This window comes from Argentina silus (assembly GCF_951799395.1).
Source record: "Argentina silus genome assembly, chromosome: 16".
Taxonomy (NCBI): domain Eukaryota; kingdom Metazoa; phylum Chordata; class Actinopteri; order Argentiniformes; family Argentinidae; genus Argentina; species Argentina silus.
In genome coordinates, this window is record NC_139670.1 from 12440849 (window position 1) to 12463473 (window position 22625).

The 22625-nt window shown below is 42.3% G+C and overlaps 2 protein-coding genes across 2 annotated transcripts; both read right to left on the reverse strand.

The window, feature by feature from the left end:
• Positions 1–304: 304 nt before the first annotated feature.
• On the reverse strand, positions 305–8886 carry trim8b (tripartite motif containing 8b). Its single transcript, XM_083687667.1, has 5 exons — positions 6187–8886; positions 3437–3532; positions 3003–3268; positions 2699–2814; positions 305–2572 (listed from the first exon to the last, which is right to left on the reverse strand). Exons 1-5 carry the CDS (start codon positions 6772–6774, stop codon positions 1887–1889), a joined length of 1752 nt encoding a protein of 583 aa, XP_083543793.1. The 5' UTR covers positions 6775–8886; the 3' UTR covers positions 305–1886.
• Positions 8887–15741: 6855 nt separating this feature from the next.
• On the reverse strand, positions 15742–19980 carry LOC310817535 (alpha-N-acetylgalactosaminide alpha-2,6-sialyltransferase 1-like; the record flags this gene model as incomplete). The annotated part of the gene is made up of 8 exons (XM_083688171.1): positions 15742–15993; positions 16249–16348; positions 17437–17520; positions 17868–17971; positions 18157–18295; positions 18496–18664; positions 19159–19321; positions 19786–19980. The coding sequence occupies 8 exons, from the start codon at positions 19978–19980 to the stop codon at positions 15772–15774; spliced, it is 1176 nt and encodes a 391-aa protein (XP_083544297.1). The 3' UTR covers positions 15742–15771.
• Between the last annotated feature and the right edge of the window lie 2645 nt (positions 19981–22625).

The following is a 22625-nucleotide window of genomic DNA, read 5'->3' on the forward strand; positions in this document are numbered from 1 at the left end:
TAATACTGGAACTGTTGATGAGGTTGGAAGATCTGTTTCTCTTTTCGTCATTTCTGGAATGAACAGATGACTGTGTCTGTATGGGTGAGGGGGTGGAAAGCAAATAATACAATTCTGACCTAGATTCACACCCCACAAACCAACTAACCCCCAAACATCATCTGACACCTGAGGTCTGTTTGCTTTGAGGATCTGAGTCTGAGGAAGAATAGAGAACTTCTTCAAGATCCCAAAAAGGGTTTCAAGGAGAGAGAAAGCATTAGGGTTGTGATCACAAAAAAAACACAGACGTGACAGATTTAAATTCATTGATTTATTTGGAACCCTCCTTCAAATGACATGTCCGTAATTTTTCATTTCTCAAAATATTTACAAAAAGATATTGTTTTCCATTTTTCTGTTGCTCTAATGTTCTAGTAACAACAATTCCTTTGAAGGGTTATGACCATTGCTTACATTGAGCAGTCCAGTCTCGCTTTAGAAAAAGTTAATGAAAAAACCCTCCCACCCTACTTTCACTCATCCTTTTAAAACCGTTACAGTTTATTTTCGTCAATTTTTTCAGAGTGCTCAAAAACTTCCCCGCATGCTTACAGCTGCAAACAGGAAGCCAGGGGCTTGTGTGCTTGTTGAGAGGATGTGACATCATCACCCTGCAGGAAGTACAATTTCAGCATCAGCAGTCCTCCAAATGCTTGTGTTGATTGGTTTGGTCGGTCCAGTTCATGAAGCGGCTCATTGAGCCTCCGTCTCTGAGTCAAAGAGTCTTTAAGACAAACACGGAACCTGCTCATATGGCAATAACTCACATCATATGTCATGACAACTATGTAATGAAAGAGACAGTCTCTTCTTTCAGATGGAAGAATTCAATCCATTGGGAAGCCTGGCAGCATAGAAGGATCCCCTCTCCAGTGGGAATAGTGGAGGTCTGGAGTCCTGGTGCTCCCAGGAGGATGAAGTTGCACCCTAGACCCTGATCTAAAGTCAGTTTTACATGTTTCCTCCTAATGGATCAAGTTAGGATTTGGGGAGGGTTAGCTGGTCCTAGATCTGTGCCTAGGGCCAACTTCTACCTGGAGCGTCTGTCATCAAGGAATTCCCAACCTCCCCAAGTGCATTGTGGGTATCCCATGTGAACATGGAAGAGCATGTTGTGTCCAAGCTGTACAGTACATCCCTGAACCCAGCGAGGAGAGGAGGCCAAAACAGAGACATGACAATAATAACCATTGCTCTCGTTAAGGATCTAACGTTATCTAACATAGTCCCACGGGAAGAGAAAAATAGAACAATAATGATATAAGGCAATCAACCTCACTACAACGGGGCGGGACATGTTACAGACACATTTCAGACATCCCCAGGACTAGAATGTCTTTGCTTTCCAAAAGCCCAGCACTGAACGGTTTCTCTATTTATGTTTATTCATCCTCAACCTATGTTTATGGGAGCATATGTGAGCATGGAGAGGGTGAGGGAGAAGTTGGATTTTCTATTTACGTAAATCAATCCTTCTTCTGCCCTCTAAAATAAAGAGATTTTGTCCCTCCTCATTCCATTACTCTTTCTCTCCCCCTAGGTCACTAGTGGAGGACTATGGCCTCTGTGACCAAGTGCATAAGACTGAACAATTGCGGTTGTTGCACAGACACTACATGTATAATACACTACATGTATAATTGACGGAAAACAAAAACAAAGAAAGAACTCAAATATAGATCAACCCTGCCCCCGAGTGTGTATATGTTGTGTGTGTGTGTGTGTGTGCACATGTTTTGTTTCTGTAAGTCAACCAGAGAATTAGTGCTAGGTAGATGGCTGTCCCTAGATGCCTGCATGTAAGTGTGTGTATGTGTGTGTGTGTGTGTGTCTGTGTATTTGTGTTAACTAGTGACGTAATGCTTGGCGGACGGCTGTCCGTAGAGCCCATAGAAGTCTGCATGTCTGTGTGTCTGTGAGGCGTCTATCCAGTCCCTCACTGCTAGGCCCTGCATGGAGGGACCTCCAGAGGTCAGCCCTGGCGGAGGGGGGTAGTCCTGCGCACTCACCCAGGGGAAGGAGCCTGAGCGTGGGTACGGAGGGTGGCCACGGTGGCCTGACACGGAGGGGACCCCGGAGCAGTAGCAGTTATCCATCGTACACACCAGGATCTTACGCCCGCCATACTGAGGCAGCACAGCCTGCTGGGAGGAGTGAGAGGAGCTTCCACCACCAGGAGGGAAGTGGGAAGAACCAAACACAGATCCTGAATGGTGATTGGTCAGTGAGCCACTGCCACTTCCTGTCCCACTGCCTTCACTCATATGGGAGGGGCCACAGGTGCCCAGAGGCTGCTGATTGGTGGATTGGCCCTCTCCAGGGGTGGAGTTAGGACCCAGGTAGGGCTGCTTTGAGGAGGAGGAGGAGGAAGAGGAGGAGTCTTTGAATCCTGAAGTTGTGGTTTTCCCAACGTTCCCGCTGCCGTCTGGAAACGCAGAGGAGTGTTTCCTTTTCTCCGCGCCAGAGCTGGAGCCAAGGCCGCTCGGATACGCAGGGACGGACTGGAGGAAGGTAGGGGGGGTGAGGGGGGCTGGAGAGAGAGAGGGAAGTAAAGGAGGACATGTGGATCACATTGCAAACACATACACAAACAGATAAACTGCTGGTAAGCTTGTGAAGGTGTCAACTTAAATGTTCATGTCAGAATCTCTCTTACCTTCCAGTGTTCTCCTCAGACTCTTCTCTCTCTTAGAGAGTTCAGACAGGAACAGTTTAGAGTTGAGGCTCCCCACTTTGTAGGGAGGGAGAGCACTACCCACACACGCCTGAGACCTGCAACACACACAAACACGGGACCAGATTGAAGAGCAGAAAAACGGACAACACTACACACGGCAAGTCTACTTAGAAACCTAGATATTACGATCAAAGTAAAGAGATCTATCGTGAGTATAAAAGCATACATTTGCTCAATGTGTATATCAACTATGAATGTAGCAACAATGTGCTAGCTATCTCACCGATCCATGAGGATTCTGATAGGCTTAGTGTTCTTCATGAAGCCAAGTTCCTCTGCCTTGCTGAAGGCTGTCTGGACTGAGCTCATCAGCTTCTGGGCCTCGTGGCGCTGTTCTCCTAAAGCTAGAACCTGCGCCGCGTTCTCCTGGCAGAACCTGGACCGGGCCCGATCGAGAACCTCAAGGGTCCGACCCAGATCCTCCTCCAGGAGCTGCTGCATCCTATGGTACTGTACACGCACCTCCTCCTTCAAGTCACACACTTTGTCCTGTAGGAAAGAACACACACAGACACTGTTACACAAACATACACACTGCTCATTCTGCAATATCTCTACCGCCTCCTTATCAAACACTCTGCCCAGCATGCATAAAACGTGTGTGTGTAGTCTGGTGTCTACCAGCAGTCGTGTTGAGTATGTGTTGCTCAGACGTACCTCAACCACACACTTGTCAGAGTCCAGTTTACAGAGCTGCTCCTCGATGTCCTGTACTCTCTCCTCCACTCGTTCCTGCTGCCTCAATAGGCTTTGCTGAGAAAGAGAGATAAAGAGAAAGATAGTACGTAAGAGATGAGGAGGTAGAGAGAGAAAGTGGGGGGGGGGGGGGGGGGGAGATAAAAAGTATATTTATAGTTGGGTTCAATAGTCCCTCCTCTACTTATTCCCATGGAAAACAACAGCACTGGCAATGGAGAGCCTTGAGTCACTATCTGACTACCAGGCCTCCACCAGTAGCCAGGGAACCAGCTAATTTAGTCTCCATCTAACAAACATTTCATCTGATGGGAGGAGGGGGGAGATGCTGTCATAGCAACCGAGAGCTATTTTGTGTTTGCATGAGCAAGTGAGGATGGAATAAATGGGGGAACTGAAGAGAAAGGAATAAATGGGTATAAGGGGATACAGCGTACTCTTCTTCTCCTCTCCCCTTTTCCCTCTGACAGCCTCACATGTACACATATTAGGCCCAGTCTGTGACTAATGGAACTGTGGTCACAACAACACTGGTTATTTCTGGGCTGGTGATTGCACGTCAACAACAGCAGATGCCCAAATTGACCGAACCAGGCCGCTGAGCTGATGTCAAACTAAGCCAGGAGTAGCAGCCATATCCCAAATGAATGCCAAGCTATTATCCTTGACACCATATGTAGATCTGAACGGATTGGATTGGTATCTGCAGTATGGTAATAGCTCCACCTTCTGATTGCCAGGCCGTCATTGTTATTGATTAATGTTATGACTAAATAAAAACAAAAATTGGCTAGGTGGAATATTCAAAATATTCCTCACACCTATATAGACAACCCTGAAATGTTAAAGGGGAACTCGTAGTTGGTATGGAATTGGTCAAAAGGCAAGAGGAGGAGGCACCTAATGAGGACATGTGAAGGCATAAGTTGTTAGTCCTACAGGTCACTGCTCCTAGTCCTACATCTCACAAGGGGCCCAGGACTGTGACCTGATTATGCTGACTGATAGTCAGGCTCAGGACTGCAGCCTGGGGGACAAAGGAGGGGGGGGGGGGGGTGAAGAGTTCAGTACCTTTAGGGGGTACTGCGGTTGGGTGAACTGTCATTTCGTGTCTCTTCCATTGTGACTATTTTAAAGAATAGCAAGATATCCACACCCCTCAAATCTAAAATCAACTTGGAATTTCCCCAATTTAACACACAGTGAATAGGAATGGTTCCCTTAGCTGAGTCAGAGGCCTATTACAGTCGTACATATGAGTCAGGAAAGAACCCTACCTCCGCACCGTTAACACAAAAATTGTGTGTGTGGTCACCTATATGACTCAGTAACCAAGCCTGTGTGACTTCTTCTGCCTAACCCCAATCTGATACCACCTACCTACCACACCTACTTCTTCAAAAACGTGTGGTGAAAAGGAAGATAAATGGAAAATAAGATAGACAAGATAGTTTCACATGTGGGCCAAGGTTCAACAGTGGGTAGGCAGACATCTGTCAGACCATGAGCAGCCCCTAAAAATCCAATGGATCAAAGCCAAAAAATGCACTTCAATGCATGACACGCAATACAAACAAGCAGAAATCATTAAATTATATGTTATCCTTAACATCAGGCTAGTTCACAAAATATTTGATAGAGAGAGAGGAACTGGTTAGCTGGCAGACAGGCAGGCCAACAACCTTTCTGCCTTGTGCAATGTAACCAACCAATCTGCTTTACTAAGACCCCAGCCCAGGAAGTGGAGAGATGCACAGAAAAGCCAAAGGAAACCACAGAATGGAGTGACAAATCACTTTATTCCCCTATTCCCCCATCCCCCTCCCCTCCCCTCCTCTCCTCTCCTCTCCTCTCCTCTCCTCCACCCCTACCCCCCTCTCCCAGCCAGCGGACCCAGGCTAGGATGCACCTGTGCTGGAGAGATAAGGCCGGCTGAGAGCCTCTCATTGTTCCACCCTCCACCACATTGTTTGTCACTCCAACAGATGAGAATGGGTTGGAATGGATCACAATTGAAAAATGCATACACTCGAGGATACACACATATACACACACACACAACACACTTTAATTCAATCTTTTTCCAATTTAAGCTTTTCTGTTCTCAACCAGATTAATGGAATTGACCACAATACTACTAGGGAGGGAGAGACATTGGTGAATGTATATTTATGTTCAAAATACACAAAAAAACATGTACATAGATTACAGGTTCAAATGCTACCATGGGGATCTTGTAGACCTACCTCTATGTAACCAGGGAGGTGATTAAATTAGCCCTTTCAAATGAGCAGATCCAGAGTTTTGTGTTAACGCCATTACATGAGAGTGGTTGTCCTCAATAATGTGTGTGTGCAGCCCATCTGTATATTTTGTACATGCCATGTTGCCTGTCCACTTGTTTGTCCATTTAATTCTTGACTAATGCAATGCTGTGACTGCTGTGAATGCATGCATTAATCAGAGCATGCAGACATCTGAAGCAAGGACAAACTTTAAGAGTATGCACTTAGCCAATTGAGGACTTATCAGTTCACCAGACCTGCCTGCTTCCTAATCTTGGATGGATCTTACCCTAATGTCTAATTTCTGGCAATAACCACTCTCACCCTGATAGTGTTGTGTTGGGTTTGTGATGCTGCTGAGCCTTTGACAGAAAGGTGGCAGTGGCCTGAGTGCGTGTTGTTTATGTTGTGCATTATTGTCCTTACTCTTATGTCGTTGCGTCGTAGCTCCACGTCAGTGACTCCGTGCCCGTGGCTGGGGTGGCATCGTGTAAAGCAGCAGTACTGACAGACAGCAGTCTGTTCTGCCTCACAGTGGTACAGCCTGTACTCATCATGCTGTGGGCACGTCCATGCCTTCACAGCCTCTGCCTCCACCAACAGGTGCCCCAGCGCCGAGCAGGGCTGCTGCAGGTGCGTTTGTACATGGGACTGACAGCAGGGGGCGTTACAACGCAGACAGACTTTCACCGCCGGCAGTGGGGGGCCGCGGCGGCATAAAATACACTGCAACACCGGTGAAGCAGCCTTCTCAACACTCAAAGCGTTATATTTCTCTACAATGTTGGACAGTTTGTGGTTTTTCTCCAGGCTGGGTTTCTGTGTGTAGGCGTGGTTGCACTCGGGGCAGCGGACCAGGGAGGAGTCTTTAGCCCAGGCCTCACTGATGCAGCCCCGGCAGAAGTTGTGTTTGCAGGGCAGCTGGATGGGGTCTGAGAAGACGTGCAGGCAGATGGGGCAGATGAGCTCCTCCTCAAAACAGTTCCTCCAAGTTTCAGCCATGTCGGAGGCCATGTCGCAGGGGCATACAATGTGTGTTTCTCACATCAACCAAGCCCCTTGACTGTCTATCAATTAACTCTAAATGACTGAGGGAAGACCTGTGACACTGGATGCTGAGTGAGAGCTAGATCTAATGTTAAATAGACAAAAATGTACAGAATCAAAAGTGACAACTGTCTATTGTGATCGAAAACACAGTCTGAAGATAACCGAGACAGATCTTGATGACAGCTGACTGGTATTGCTTCAATCTCAGGTAGGCAGGCAAATTCCAGAATGCAACCAGAGAAGGCCTTGGGCAATGATGACAGCACCTTTATGATTACAACACACAGTACGAGCTGACGTTATGCAAATACGGTAGGGTATAGTCTCCTTTCCCCTAAATCACACGGTCATTGTCTGCTGCTTTGAGAATGACGAATATTTCACTTTGAGAGTGTATAGGCCTTATTCTGGCAGCTATCACAACTCATTCCAGCTACATGTAGGCTATGGTATGCTAACAAGGCACAGAGAATCACCAAGCAACATGGTTTACACATTACATTGAATCATTTTTGAATTAAGCTTACATTGTTACATCACCGGCGATGTGAATCGGTATCTGTAGCTAATGAAAGACACTTGATCGCTCACCTTTTCCGCCCGTTCTGCGCAGGTCTTTACTTTAGCTTGACGAGATAGCCTGACTTCCACGTCAATCTAATATTGCTCCTAAACCAATTCAGGTCACAAAATAACCATGTAAAGTAAATAAGATTACGTAGCCCAAATGCCTCCTATATATCTCCACACCCTGAGTAGGCAAGGCTATATATTTTTGACGGACCTCTTGAACTACCAGTGAATTAATAACGTGTCATATAGGTTAATGAAACGATAATGTGTCAATAAACGGTACATTTCAGCTCAATGCAAGCGCTCTTGTCCGCTTTCCTAAATATAGGCTGACTATTTTGGGTGCATTCACCATAAATTTGATTACGCTTGTGACTGCTATTTGACAGTCGATAATAAAACCCCCCACAAAATAATTTGGATTTGCAATTTAGATAGGCCTGCATGTGACAAGTATCCTTAGCCCTTCAATAAACATTGCATCACGTTGCAACGGACTTTGATCCTCACAATAGCGACAAAATAACTGCCTATTTGTTTGATGTGTAACGTCAGCTTTGTAGCACAGGCAACCCTCGCGTATCTGTACACAAGGCCTAGGGGCTAGACCTATTCACATAGATCCCTTTTCTGTCCGATATGAGGGCCTGGTTTTCTAAATAAAAACATCAAACACAAGGACTCGTTTAAAGGCTATGTACTGCATAGTTTGTCGTTTAATAGCCGACTCCAGTCCATGCGCACCACACAAAGGGTTTTTAGAATCCGCTGGAATGTTGGCTGCTGTTGCGAGCCCTGGATTTCACCGACGGTCTATCGAACGTCTCTTGACCCAATGATATGTTCTGGCCTCTTTTCTTTGGTCTCTTCTCGACGAATTCTGACAATTATCAGTACGGCTTTAGCGAACAGCATTGCTCAACTGTATTCGTTAGCTTAATTAAATCGTTTAATTCTCTGAGACGTCACCTCGCCATTTTCTACGACTGCAAAGGCATTATTAGGCTACGCTAGGATATTTACAACTACGAAAGCGCTTTTACTAACATTTAAACTCATTAGTATATACAATATGTATAACAATATATAAATATACCCTTCTAATCTTAAAGGGGACGTCGCTATTCTGTCCTTGTTAAAGGTAGCTGTCATCAGCCATCTTGCAATCCTCATCAAAAAAGAAAGAGAATTCGCTGTCGAAATAGGCTGTAGGTTATTCCCAGAGCTCTTTTCATTTGCTGATTAAACAGAAACAAAAAAAAAAATCCGTCACGTTCAATCACGCCTCGACAGAATTCTCAGATCCAGCGGTGTAGATGTGGCCCTTTTCGAGGCCCAGTCGCGTTGTTATGTCCAGGGCGAGCCACCTCGATGATAATATATAAATCCAATACGCCTCTGTATCATAATTTGTGATTTCTCCCCCTCTCTCTCTCTCTCTTTCTCTCTCGGGCAGGCTTCGGGGAGAGGAGGAATGCAGGCTAGCTGGACTAATCTCAGTACGGTAACATCAGCTCCCCCCACCTTCCGGATCAACGCTCCCCGGCCGTCACGTGACCTGTCACACAACCGATGTGTGTCACGTTTTTAACGGTAGGAGTTGAGGAACGAACAGGGGTAGGAAAGGGCGAGCGGGGAAAGAACGGTATTTAAAGGGATACCTGCATTGGTGCAACACAACACTGCACATCCATAAAATGCCATAGTCATAACGTGAACATAATAAGTGTATGCGAATGCTACATATTGGAAAGACAGGGGTGCAGACATACTGAAATGAATGAATTTACTCTAAAATATTAACAATATATAGTTTTTGCTGTAATTTGATTTTGTAATCTGAATTACTTTCTTTTAGACATATAAGAGAAGCCCCACAATTGAACAAGGCATCAAAACAAATGACGCAAACTCAATGTTCCTCTCCTTGAAATCTTTATAAAAAAAAGAAAACTGTTTTTATTTGATTTACAAGTCTTACACCCATTTATTCAACCAATAACAATAAACAATAAAGAGGCATTCAACCATAAATAAGTGTCGTTGGTGAGTGTGTTGTGGTCAGGGTCCTGTTGGCAGTAGCTGGGTGTGGGTCTGGCATGGAGGCATTGGGCTGGAAATGGGGTTGGTGTTGGGTCTTTGACTGGCACTGGTGCTGAAGCTGGAAACCAGAGGTTGGTGCTGGGCCTGGGTTTTGGAGTTATACAATATGAAGAGAAACCAGAGTGTATTGACTATTTCCTAGAAACAATCTGAATCACAGTTGAGACAAGCAGGACTGGCCGTATCTATCCACATGTCATATATGTCTAGTGTGTGAACAATTATCAATTGGAGGGATAATAATAATATAACTCTTAGTTTGGAAAGCCTGGGGAAATCCTTTGCAGAAAGTAGCTACAAAGAGGTGGAAACCTGTTTGAAATGAGTGACGCCTCACGACACGTTTAACTAACCTTGCTTGGGCGGAGCTCCAAAAAACAGAATTTAGTTTTTCCTTCAGGTTTTTTTCCATTTTCTTCAATGTTGCAAACAAGCATAGGCAAGAACTCTCTGTTGGGTTTTCACCCACACAGAGAGAGAGAAAACACGCTTTGGCGATGAAATTTCACTTCCTAGTGTTATAAAATTAATTTGGCCAAAACACTGTGATCTAACAATTCATGTTGTGAATTGTTCAGTGGGGTATTTCTCTAAATATCATTAACATTTTATCCCAAAAGTCAGATTTTGTAACCGAATACATCCAATATTAAGCACCGAGCACTGTTGACTGAGTAGTACCACTGTCTAGCAGCAACTTTTGAGAATTTACATGTTGTTGTAGTCGTCATCAAAGTTGTTTCCTTGGGTCACAAAAAGCTAAATAAGGATGGCATGAGCTAAATTAAATGTAAAAGGCTTTTTGGGGGAGAAATCTTTGAAAAACATCAATAATTTCATGTTAATATGAAAAGTGTATACTAGAAAATGAAAATAGTACATGTCATGTCTCAAAATCAACATACAGTGCCCTGCGTATGTAATGGGACAATGAAGCATGGAATGTCATTAAAACAAAACTGCACTGGTGACTTCAGCAATAGCAAACAGGCTGGTAGGCCATAGTAGACTTCCACAGTGGATGACCGAAGAATGCTCATAATAAATAAGAAAAAACACAAAACAACTGTCCCATTGATCAGGAACACTCTCCAGGAGGTAGGAGTGAATATGTCAGAGACGACCATCTGCATAATATGTCACCAGCCGAACTACAGACACGTCACTGCAAAGTGCAAACCCCTAGTTGTAACGTCCCGCCCTGTTCCTTAGTTTATGTTTGTCTTTGTTTCATGTTACTTCATTTATTGTTTCCTGCTTATTTTTGTGTTACTCACCTTGTCTCTCGTTTCAGACACTTCACCACCTGCCTTTGTGTGTTTCCTGCCCGTGTGATTGTCTACCCCGCCATGATTGGCTTCACCTGTTCCTCATCATCTTTCCCTGTGTATTTAGTCTGTGTGTTCCCCTGTCTCTGTGCCAGTTTGTCTTTGTACCTTGTGTCAAGCGTTCCAGTGATTTTGCCTAGTGTTGAGTATTCCTGCTTATTTTGATCTCTGATAGTATTTCTGACTTTGCTTTTTGCCTACCCCTTTTTGGATTATCTGACTTTTTGAACTGCCTACCTGTGTACCAAACCCTGCTTTGCCTACCCCCTTCCTGGATAATCTGCCTACCCTTTTACCTGTGTACCGTACCTCTTTTGATAGTAAAGACTCTTCTATTGGATTTATGTTTGTCTCCGAGTCGTGCATTTGAGTCCTCTGCCTAAGTACTCCATCGATTACACTAGTTATCCTAAAAAAGGATGGTCACTTACTAAAAAGTACATAAAAAGCCTGCAGAGGTCTGGAAAAACATCTTGTGGACAGATAAGATGAGTGATTGCAAGTGGAAAGTTTAAAAAACATGTCTGTGAAACATGGTGGAGGGGGTGTTAATGTTAGGGCATGTATAGCTGCCACTAGAACTGTCTAACTTGTCTTAATTGATGATGTAACTGCTGACAGCAGCAACAGAATGTATTCTGTGTACAGAAACATCTTGTCTGCTCAAGTACAAGCAAATGCCTCCAAATTCATTGGATGGCGCTTCATCATACTAAACATACTGCCATAGCAACTAGAGAGTTTTTCATGGCCAAAAAAGCATAACATTTTTGACTGGCTAAGTAAATCTTCAGATTTAATTTCTTCGAATTTAACATGCATTTAATTTCCTGTTAAGATTTTAGGCATAAATACCTCAAAACAAACAAGAATGATGGCTGCAATACAGGCCTGGTAGAGCATCACCAGAGAAGACACCCAGCGTCTGGTGTGGTCAATGGGTTGCAGACTTCAGGTATTGCATGCAAAGGATTGTCGACCAAATACTAAACATGAGTGCTTAATTTGGACATTTAATAAATCTGTTCCATCACTTTTGCGTACTCTGAAACACAAAAATCATCAAATAGAAGCTGATAATCTCTACTTTAACCTCATAGTAGTTATTTGATTTCAAATCCAAACTTTTGGAGTGTAGAGCCAAAAGAAGAACAAATGCTTCCCTGTCCTATTAGTTACACAGGACGCTGTATATCTTACCTCTGTATTGTTTATTGTGTATATGTCCTGCGGATTCAAGAAGAAAGATGACGAGTTCAACGAGAAAGTGAGCCTGTCAGGTAACCTAATGGGAGTTACAGTAGAAGCCCAGCGCTAATTAGTTGGGATGCTACAGTATTTTCATTCTGATTTTTAACCACTTTTTTCTTCGGTTTCCACTGATTTAGTCACCCTAATTTTGGCCATCCTTCAAGGGTAAAAACTTTTAAACGGGTTGTGATAGTGGCGCGGTTTGGATCATTGGCTTTCTTAGAGGATTGTCTACACCCTTAACCTATTCCAACCATTTTTTTTTTTTTTTTTTTTTTTGACTGAACACCCTACTCAAAATAGTCCTACCCGGTCGGAAAAGACGACGCACATAACAACAAGCAACCATTCTACGGGCATTTGGGGGGAGGGTTCTTGGAATGTAACATCCAATGAAATTGCGAGCATAGTCTCCCATCGCTCCATCCAGTTCTATTAAAGCCAGAATGGCTAATCTAAAATTCTCCTGACCTCCATAAGATGCGTGAGAACAACGTGATTTACAGGTATGGTTCCGCAAGACTAGAGGTGCGTCCCAAAAAGTTTCACTTCTGCTTTTCACTACCACTTGCATAGCAATTATGATATGTATCGGCTTTATTTACAACATTAATATCTGCGTTAATTGAAAAAAGAGCTCCTTTCCAAATACATGTTTGTGTCGCTATATTGAAGGGTGTCCCATTAGTGTAGGATAAGTTGAAGTCCACTTCAGATACCTGCTGAAGTCAATAACGTGTGATTGCGGCTGAGGAACCAGCCATGTACACTATGCTTCAGAGGACTGTTTCCTACGCAAAGAAAATATATGAAACAGTGCCATCTAATGGCCAGTCGGGCTACCCTTCTATTTTCATTGGGACACAGCATATAGGGCCTAGGTGGATAGATTTATAATTTGATGTGTATTAGGACATGTTTAACACAGTTATTGTTGCTTCAGGTCTAAAACTGTAGCCTACCTTAAATTGTTCACAGGTTGACTCTAATGACAACAGTGCACAAACCTATCCAGTTCTGATCAAGCCATTACAGCAACCAAATACTTCTTTCTTTAAGCTTATATGGGTTATTTTGTGTACATGTTCTAGCATGAGTAGAAAGACATAAAAGCATGAGTAGAAAGACATAAAAAAACACTTCTGGAGTCGGTTTAAAGCCCGCTAAAGGAAGATGTAATCAATGAGAAAAACGCAGCAAGTGTATCGCTTTGTTCGTAGACTGTTTGTGTTAAATCCATCGTCCTAACTGCTGTCGGTAGAGGGACCACGTCCATATTAAACCAGTCTTCTACTTTCTCTTGTGTCAGAATAGGCATTCACAGGTTTGAACTAAAGCAGAAACAGACGGACACTACTGCCCTGCGCTCTTATTAAACTACTATAGAAATTCCTTTCGAAGCCAGAAAAAAAATACAAAGGCACAATAAAGATAGACAACGTATATAACTACATCGAATGAACGTGGACTGAAAATCTAGGAACGACTATGTTATAAGCATTACAGGAATACACAACCCTGAGAACTACTGCACTTGTATTAATGCAGATCACACCATGGCCTTCTAATGCTGTGGAATACACCCACCTCGCAGCTACCCCAATTACTGTACATTATTACAACTCAAACAAAGAGGGACTGCAGGAGAGCGCGCGTAATAGTGGAATAATTATTTTATATGTTTAAACGACATAGATATGGGAAGATTATCATCAGCCAATAAATAACAAGAGAGTGCACAGAGAAGAACACAACCAGACAGACTATTAACAGAATGTAATTAATGTTAACTTTCACAAATGTCTCCATAGATATTAGTAACTATTCAAGAAATAGACCAACGCAACGCCGTTCTTTAAAGCTCACATGAACATTCGGAGTAATACGTGTTGAGCTTATTAATATTTAATATTAATATTATGCCAAACCATCCAATAACTTCAATTCTATATCATGCAATTGCCAAGATTCCCACACTTGTTCAGGTCACTTTAGGACAACAACAAATTAGCTGATACTTGATACTCATCATTTCTCCATGGAAATCTTTAGTAAAATGTGTTTTTATTAGGTTTTTCACAAGTAACACCATCATCACTCCATAATAATAACAATATTATATTATAATAATATGTTATAATAATAATAAACAATAATTCCATACATCACATCAAACAATCAATCCATTCATAAAACACAATTTACATTTGAGTTTTGGACTGGACAGGATTTGGTGTAGGGTCTGGGACTGGTGCTGGCACTGAAGCTGGAAGCCAGGGGTTGGTGCTGGGGTTGGTGCTGGGTCTTGATGCTGGTGAAACTCAGACTTATCACTTTTTTATTATGTTAGGTAATACAATCAACCACACAGGCATTTGCATCGCAAACTAGACAAAACTGAATGTTCATGCAGACCCAATAGGTTATAATAGGTGCCAACTAAATGCTACATTCGTTGTGTAGGTAGGATACGATTCAAACGACTGCACACATATGGAGTATGATGATGATGATCTCCATGTAAAAACCAATAACAACAACCAGCCAAACTCATAAAAATCTGTTTAACCTTACTAAGTCCAGTGTACCAGCTACACTTTACTGTAGCCCCACTGACCACAATACAACCGCAATCATTTCTCCAATGGCAATAATAAATGGAGTAAACGGCTATCCACTTGTAGTAGCAGAGCACGCCAAATATTGGAGTATATGCCGGTGTTAACTAAAATACACTTGGCAAACCATAACATCTGAGAACATCTAGCCAACATACTGTGACACCTGGTGGTGTGGCAGTAGCTGGGAGAGGGTGCACCTCGCTGATGTGACTGATGTCTGATTAACACGGGCACCGGTGCATAGGCCTGCTCTGTGTAGCCTAGTTAGCTGGCCCTTAGGAAAGACTGACCCTGTGTCAAAATTTGTAAAAGGCACATTAACCTGTAACAAAAAGAGGAAGTAGTTTCACCGTCTTTGGCTGTAATAAGAGTTTCAAACTATGCAACATGATATGTTTATATGCACGGTACCAGTCCATGGACGGTTACCTCCACTTAGTTCACATACAGAAATCCTGAAGGCAGGGCTTAGATAGCATGGGCATCCCTTGAATGCTGCCAGCATTGCTTCATAACTTTGTGGACAACCCTTTAAATCTCTTTAAAGAAAGTAACCTAACTTATCTTGAGGGCTAGATAGCTGTCTATCTGACTTTCCCTTCAAACTGACTGATGATCTATTTGGCTAGTGACGTAGGTGAGACTGGCTAAAATGGTGTCTGGCCAGCTGGCCCTCAGCAACCTGGTCCCAGTGAATAATTCCTTAGTTTTTAGTAAAAAATATAAAGAGTTCCTGAGCCTACAGTAGCAGCCCATTGCCACTTCATCAACACTCCGTCTAAGCTCTACAATGAATAGTCCACATCTTCTGCTGTAGGTAAGGTCATGACAATGACCACAACAATGTATTATTTAACAAATTCCCCACAGGACACATTCCATACAAGGAGGCACAAAACATTTCAACAGTAAAAATTAATTAATGTTTAGTTTCTGTCTAAAAGAAAACACACTGCTAAAACATTATACATGGTTTAGCTAAAATCAATATGGCATGACTCACCCGTCAAGTTCATTCATACTAACACCGATGATAAAGAAGATGAGATGAGGGGAGGAAGCCACTTAAGACTATTGAGACACAGCTAGTGTGTCAGGGTTGTGTTGACTTTTCCTGTTGAGTCTCCTCCAGACTCCTCTTTTCTCTGGTAAAGCTTCATGATTTTGGCATCATGCAGTTTCTTCCAGGTCTTTATCTCCAGGTTGTAGTCATGATTGATATAGAAAATGACTTTGCTTTTATGTCTTTCAACATAGTAGTTGGGGTATTTACTGTGGTCCTCTGTGATAAATCCATATGCATCCACCTGTCATTGTAATTACCATATGAATATGTTGTTTTAGTTCCAGTTATTATACAGTGGATATAGAGAGGTTTTTGACTCAGCTGGAGTGACACATTAAGACCTCACTTGGTTTCATTCATGACATTTTCACAATGAGCTAACACATTCCATCATAGCCATAACCATATGGAGAGTGGCCATTTATATCTCAACCAGAAGATTATTATGATCTATACACAACATCATGGCAGTGCCTCCTGGGCAACATTGACTCACCACGTCACAGGTGTGCAGGGCTAGGAAGAGTGTGAAGGCTCCATTAGTGGGTCTCGTTTTTGGCCAGTGTGGACCCTCAAGCTGCTTAGACCTCAAGAACCTATAGGTGTGAGCAGGCAAACAGACACACCTGACACTCACCCAACAATTATCTAAGCCACTTGCACTCAGGTAGATGCTTGTTGGGATCCTTCGGACGACTCTATCCTAAGCCTAGCCTTAACCATAGCTCTATACCCTCACCCTGACCTTAACCGTTTTTAATATCAACTTCAATGGGGTGACGTCAGAATTGGGTCATCCCAAACATCCCACATAGTGTTTACCCTTGCACTCATGGGACAGGAGGTAGAGCAGGTTTTATGTTTCAAATACCTGGGCACAGAGAGTGATCAACACTTCTCATTCTCTGGACTGGTAGACAGAGAATGTTTTTAAAACAGTCTATACAAGGTCTATATATTTTAAGGAAACTTAGCAGCTTTAACTCGAGGAAGCAAATACTCTCACTAGTCTACAAATTACTCATTGGGAGTATCTTAACATTCAACCTAGTTTCCTGGTTTAACCATCTGACAGTCAAAAACAAGACTTAGCAAGATAACAGGAAAAAAAATGACAAAGACCACTACCTGAAATCAGTTAATAAGACCTCAGACAAGGTCTTGGGTGATCAGTCCCACCCACTCTACAGCTCCTTCGAGCTTCTACCCTCAGGTGGCAGATTCAATATCCCGTTGGCAAGAAAAGGCTGATATAAAAAATAATTTAATAGCTATCAAACAAACGGGGGACACTGAGAGCTGGTACTAATGGACTCTTAACTGATTAGACTATGCCCATAGTTTTAAGCACTTTTGCACTTTACAATGTACACTTTAAATGTTGTGTTCTATTTAGTGTGTAATGTGTGTTGTGTCAGTTGACAGATGAATACATGAGTATTTACATTGTTGCCATAACAATAGACAATAAAACTTTTGAACTTTGAGCTTTGAACAGCCACACCTTGACATGCTTCAGTTTTGATATGTAAACCATGGCCCTGCACTAAGGGAATTAGGACTACCACAGCTTCCTAGCAGAGGGGTTAGTGTTGCTTCTCACATTGGATATGATTAGTGAAGGATCGAGGAAGACTACATGATAAGTCCATTCATTGACTACAAGACTATCATGAGTCCATACCTGTTCCGGACATATCTGAGGAAGTCTGGGTGAAGAACGTAGAAGCGGTTCTCATCAAACTGTCCCGAGTAGTATGTCTCTGGCCTGAGAAACAAGACACCACAGTAAGCCCTGAGAAGGCACAAGGCAGAGCAGCACGACTGATTCCATTAAACTTCAGAAGCACTTATAAAAGTGCACAGGGGGAAACTGATTAAATCTCCCTAATTAGGAGTACCCCACTGACTGGGTGATGCTATATCAGTGATCTTGAATAAGAAAGCTCATTGTACATCAGCTATATATCACAGTGGAGAGATGAGGAGTGAATTATACCAGTGTATGAAATGTCAGGAGCAGACACTCTCTTTCTAGAGCTAGTATACACCTCAGTCCTCCACAGTGATTGTGTGTGTGTGTGTGTGTGTGCGTGTGTGTGTGTGTGTACTTACATTTTGTTTCTAAAACTTCGAGTGGAGACCTTTTTCCTCCCTAAAAGTCCCTTAAGCCATTGGAAATCCCTCAGGCCCTCAGGAATCAACACATATTTTATACCCTGCGCAGAGGGGAGAGGAAAGCTCAGTGCTGTGTATGAGTATGTATGTGTATGTTTGCATGAAGCACCGTCAACTATGGACGAGAGAGAGGAAGAATGTGGGCCCCATTAAAGAGAGTGTGTTGAACCCATTGAATCCTAACCCTCTCACTTCTGATCTGAAATGGAGCAGCTGGTTTGAGTACCTCATCATGAGGAGCACTATTGTACCCATACTTCTTGAACCGCAAAACTGAGCTGGTGATAGAGAAAGCTGTGTGAACGTACACCGACGTTCTGTTTCCTACATCCTCCTCGTAACCTCGGGTGACCGCACCATTCATCCTGCCAGAGACAGGACAATAAAAGTTGAATGTAATCATAGTGACCCTAGCTACTGCATGCATTATTGCCAAAATAAACAGGATCTAGGTGTGTGTGTGGGCCTCTCCCTATCAATCCACATAAGCCATATCAAGTATTACTGTTGTATAGTGTTAAAGTTGCCAAAGGTAGAAGGTCTTCCCCCTCTATCCTCACTTAACCTGAACACGTAGTCATGTGCATCTATCTCTCTCCCCATGAAGGAGCCATTGAGGATTCCTCCAGTCCCCACCACCGCGCAGCGAACACACCCCCTTGGATCTCCATGGGGCAGGGGCAGGAGAAGAGGGTCCTTGGGCTTAGAGATCAGATCCACTGCTGCTTTCACGTCTACACACACACACACACACACACACACACACACAGTATATATACACACAAACACACAGTATATATACAGTACATTCACACACATACACGCACACACACAGACACACGCACACACACAGGCAGTGAGTGTATCAATCATTGAATCAATCAATCAAATATATTTGTATAGCACATTTTTACAATTGTCTTAACGTGCTTCACAACAAGAACAATACAAACAATATAAACCCAGGACCAGGAGTCAGGACCAGGAGTCAGGACCAGGAGTCAGGGCAGGGTCGGCTCAGCCAGGCAGACTTCAGAATCTGATATCTAGTTTTGAGTGTATGTAGCTTGTTTTCTCACTTGTCTTGCAGAATCCACCCTTAGCCAATATGATCATGCCCTCCTCTGTGCATGAATACTATGAAAAACTCTTAATGATGAATAATGGAGAAAAGACATACACATACAAACACACGTGCACACCTGCAAACTTCCAGCTATTCCCGTACCTGAATAGTTGTATTCCATAAAACCAAAGGGGTTGTTGAAATGGGCCAGTCGGTTCCACTCGCTCATGTTGAGGTGCCCTCTGTGCAGGAACAGCTGCATGCTGGGAATAAAGGACTCATTGAAGCCTGGGTCCTCAGAGTGCTGGAGAGACTGGGGACAGGTCTGAGAAAGAGAGAGGTAGAGGGGACCACAGGCACACACAAAGATGCAGTCACACAAACCCAAAGATAAGCTACAGATTGGGATCAGTTGAATTTCAAATCAGTCAATTCAGGAAGTCAATTAAATGATTGGATATAGGGCATGAAAATGAGAGTATTTTCACGTTAAAGGTTTTAACATTTTCAAATTGTAAATTGAAATCACAACCTGAATTGACTAACGTGAAATAGAATTGACCCCATGCCACACACAAACACACACACACACACACACACACACAAACAGATTTGTCTTTACTGATTTGCTGCTGTGACTGTGAAGTTATCACAATCTACAGCTTTCAGCAGTGAACACAGCACATAGGCCTAGAGTAAAATACTTTACAACATCCACAAACATGATCTATCTGCCAATGTGCTACCAGAATCATAACAATTAACATGTCTTAATCAGTTTCCTCTTACTGTCTGTCTTGATTTAGGATCCCTGAGATATATATCCTCAAAATACCAGTTGGGCAATTGTTTAAAGTCCTTTTTAAACAAGATGGGCATGGGGGTCTCCTTGTGTTCAGATGCAGATCCATCCGCTGATCCATTGCTCTGCTTTTCAGATATCAGATCGGTCTTCAATACGGAATCGGCTGATTGATTTGTCATGATGGTTCTCTCTTTGGTTGTTGTGATTGTCATATTCTCTGCAACAACTTTATTTGTGGTGTTTGACGCATAGTTGGACGCCACTTTAGGGGTGTTGTGTAGGCCTACAGTCCAGTGGAACCAGTGCCTCTCAGGAACATCCCCATCTCTCCCACTATGGCTGGTGTCTGACAGTATAACTTTGTACAGTCGGACCCTTTACGCAGGACAACAAAATTGCATTAGGGCTATAGTAGGTTAGGCTACTTGTTGCAATAATTAGGCTATACATCATTCATTATTATTAGAGGGTTTTTCTCAGATGGCTACTGTAGCCTAATGAAAGAAGGCTACTCTATGAAAGTGACAGAAAACTCAATGTTTTCAGGCCTATATCTCACTTAGACTATATGTAATGATCCAAAACATATTTAAACATATTTGGGACTGATCGTTATTTATAATACTCATACCACTGCTCTTCTGTACATACCTGTCCATACTGTTCATACTGCACATAATGCACATATCCTTATATTTTCTTTAATACTACTGCACATACTGTACATACCTGTTTATACTGTTTATACGGCATTCCATATTCATATTTATATTTATTCTGCTATCTACCTCATGCTACTGTTAATACATATATACTGCTAGACTGCATTACCCATACAGCTCATATGCTGCTACACTGTTCATACTGTAACTATTTATTCTGCTATAATGCTACTGTACTCATATACTGCTATACTGCACTGCTATATTATACTGCACTACTACTGATCATATATTGCACTACCTGCAAACACTGTTCATTGCACTTTCTGCTATTTTGCACTTCTGGTTAGACGCTAACTGCATTTCGTTGTCTCTGTACTTGTACTCTGCACAATGACAATAAAGTTGAATCTAATCTAATCTAATCTAATGGGGGGTACATCAGACCTCTTAAATATGAAAATGGATGACCATCCCTCACGCAAAATATTTTTGCCCATACATGTAGTCCTCCCTGAACGCTTGAACGCTTACAAAATATCAGTTACCCCCCCCCTTTATCTCTTCGATAGTTTTTAATGTTTTTTCCTCTTTTGTGTCTTTTGTCTACCTATTGTTCCACCTATTATTTGTCTACATATTATTTTTAGTTATTTTTTCTATGAAAGATACACTACGGAAGTTTAATTGCATAGGATTTATAATCCTATGATGTCATGCATCTACCAAGAGGACTGCTTCAAGGTCTGGTTGGGACACTGAGATTGACAGTGCATTTGGAAAATATTCAGACCCCTTAACTTTTTCCACATTTTGTTATGTTACAGCCTTATACTAAAATGGATTAAATAAAAAATTTTCCTCATCAATCTACACACAATACCCCATAATGACAAAGTGAAAACAGGTTTCTAGAAATGTTTGCTAATTTATTCAAAATAAAAAACTGAAATATCACATTTACATAAGTATTCAGACCCTTTGCTATGACACTCGAAATTGAGCTCAGGTGCATCCCGTTTCCATTGATCATCCTTGAAATGTTTCTCGGACTTGATTGGAGTCCATCTGTGGTAAATTCAATTAATTGGACATGATTTGTAACGGCACACACCTGTCTATATAAGGTCCCACAGTTGACAGTGCATGTCAGAGCAAAAACCAGGCCAAGAGGTCGAAGGAATTGTTCGTAGACTTCCGAGACAGGATTGTGCCAAGGTACAAAAAAATGTCTGTAGTACTGAAGGTCCCTAAGAACACAGTAGCCTCTAGTATTGATTCTAGGCTTTGCGTCTGTCAAGATGAGGACCAAAGGGATATCCTAAAAGGCTTAATGTGAAAACAGCTTAACGAGGCAATTTCAAGTCAAAGCATTCATTAAAGCAATGAAAGAACTTAGGCAAGGTCAATCTTTTATGCCTTTAATGATTTTATTTTGACTTGAAATTGCCTCGTTAAGCTGTTTTCACATTAAGCCTTTTAGGATATCCCTTTGGTCCTCATCTTGACAGACGCAAAGCCTAGAATCAATACTAGAGGCTACTGTGTTCTTAGGGACCTTCAGTACTACAGACATTTTTTTGTCAAAATAAAATCATAAAAGCAATGAAAGAACTTAGGCAAGGTCAATCTTTTATGCCTTTAATGATTTTATTTTGACTTGAAATTGTCCTCATAGCATCTACGTATATTTCCCTAATGGCTGAATAAAGGATGACATTTAGATTTTATGTCATTAAGCCTCATTAAGCTCTAGTTTTTGCCTAAATTTGACTCCTTATCTCTGATCTCTAAAAAAATTCTTCTCATCATAGTGAGACCTCATAAAGGAGTGCACATGATTAGCCACATTAAGTGTTATTTCACATTAAGCCTTTTAGGATATCCCTTCCCGTTGACAGATGCAAAGCCTAGAATCAATACTAGAACACGCTTGACTAACCAGAAACACCTGTCAAGCCAATTGTCCCATTACTTTTGGTGCCCTGAGGGACTATGTATAAAGTGTTGTCATTTCTAAATAGTGAAACCAATATGTACACAAATACCATCAAATAAAAGCTGGGAATATGTACTTTAACCTCACAGTATTGTTTGATTTCAAATCCAAACTTTTGGAGTATAGAGCCAAAAGAAGAAAAAATGCTACTGTATATTCCCAG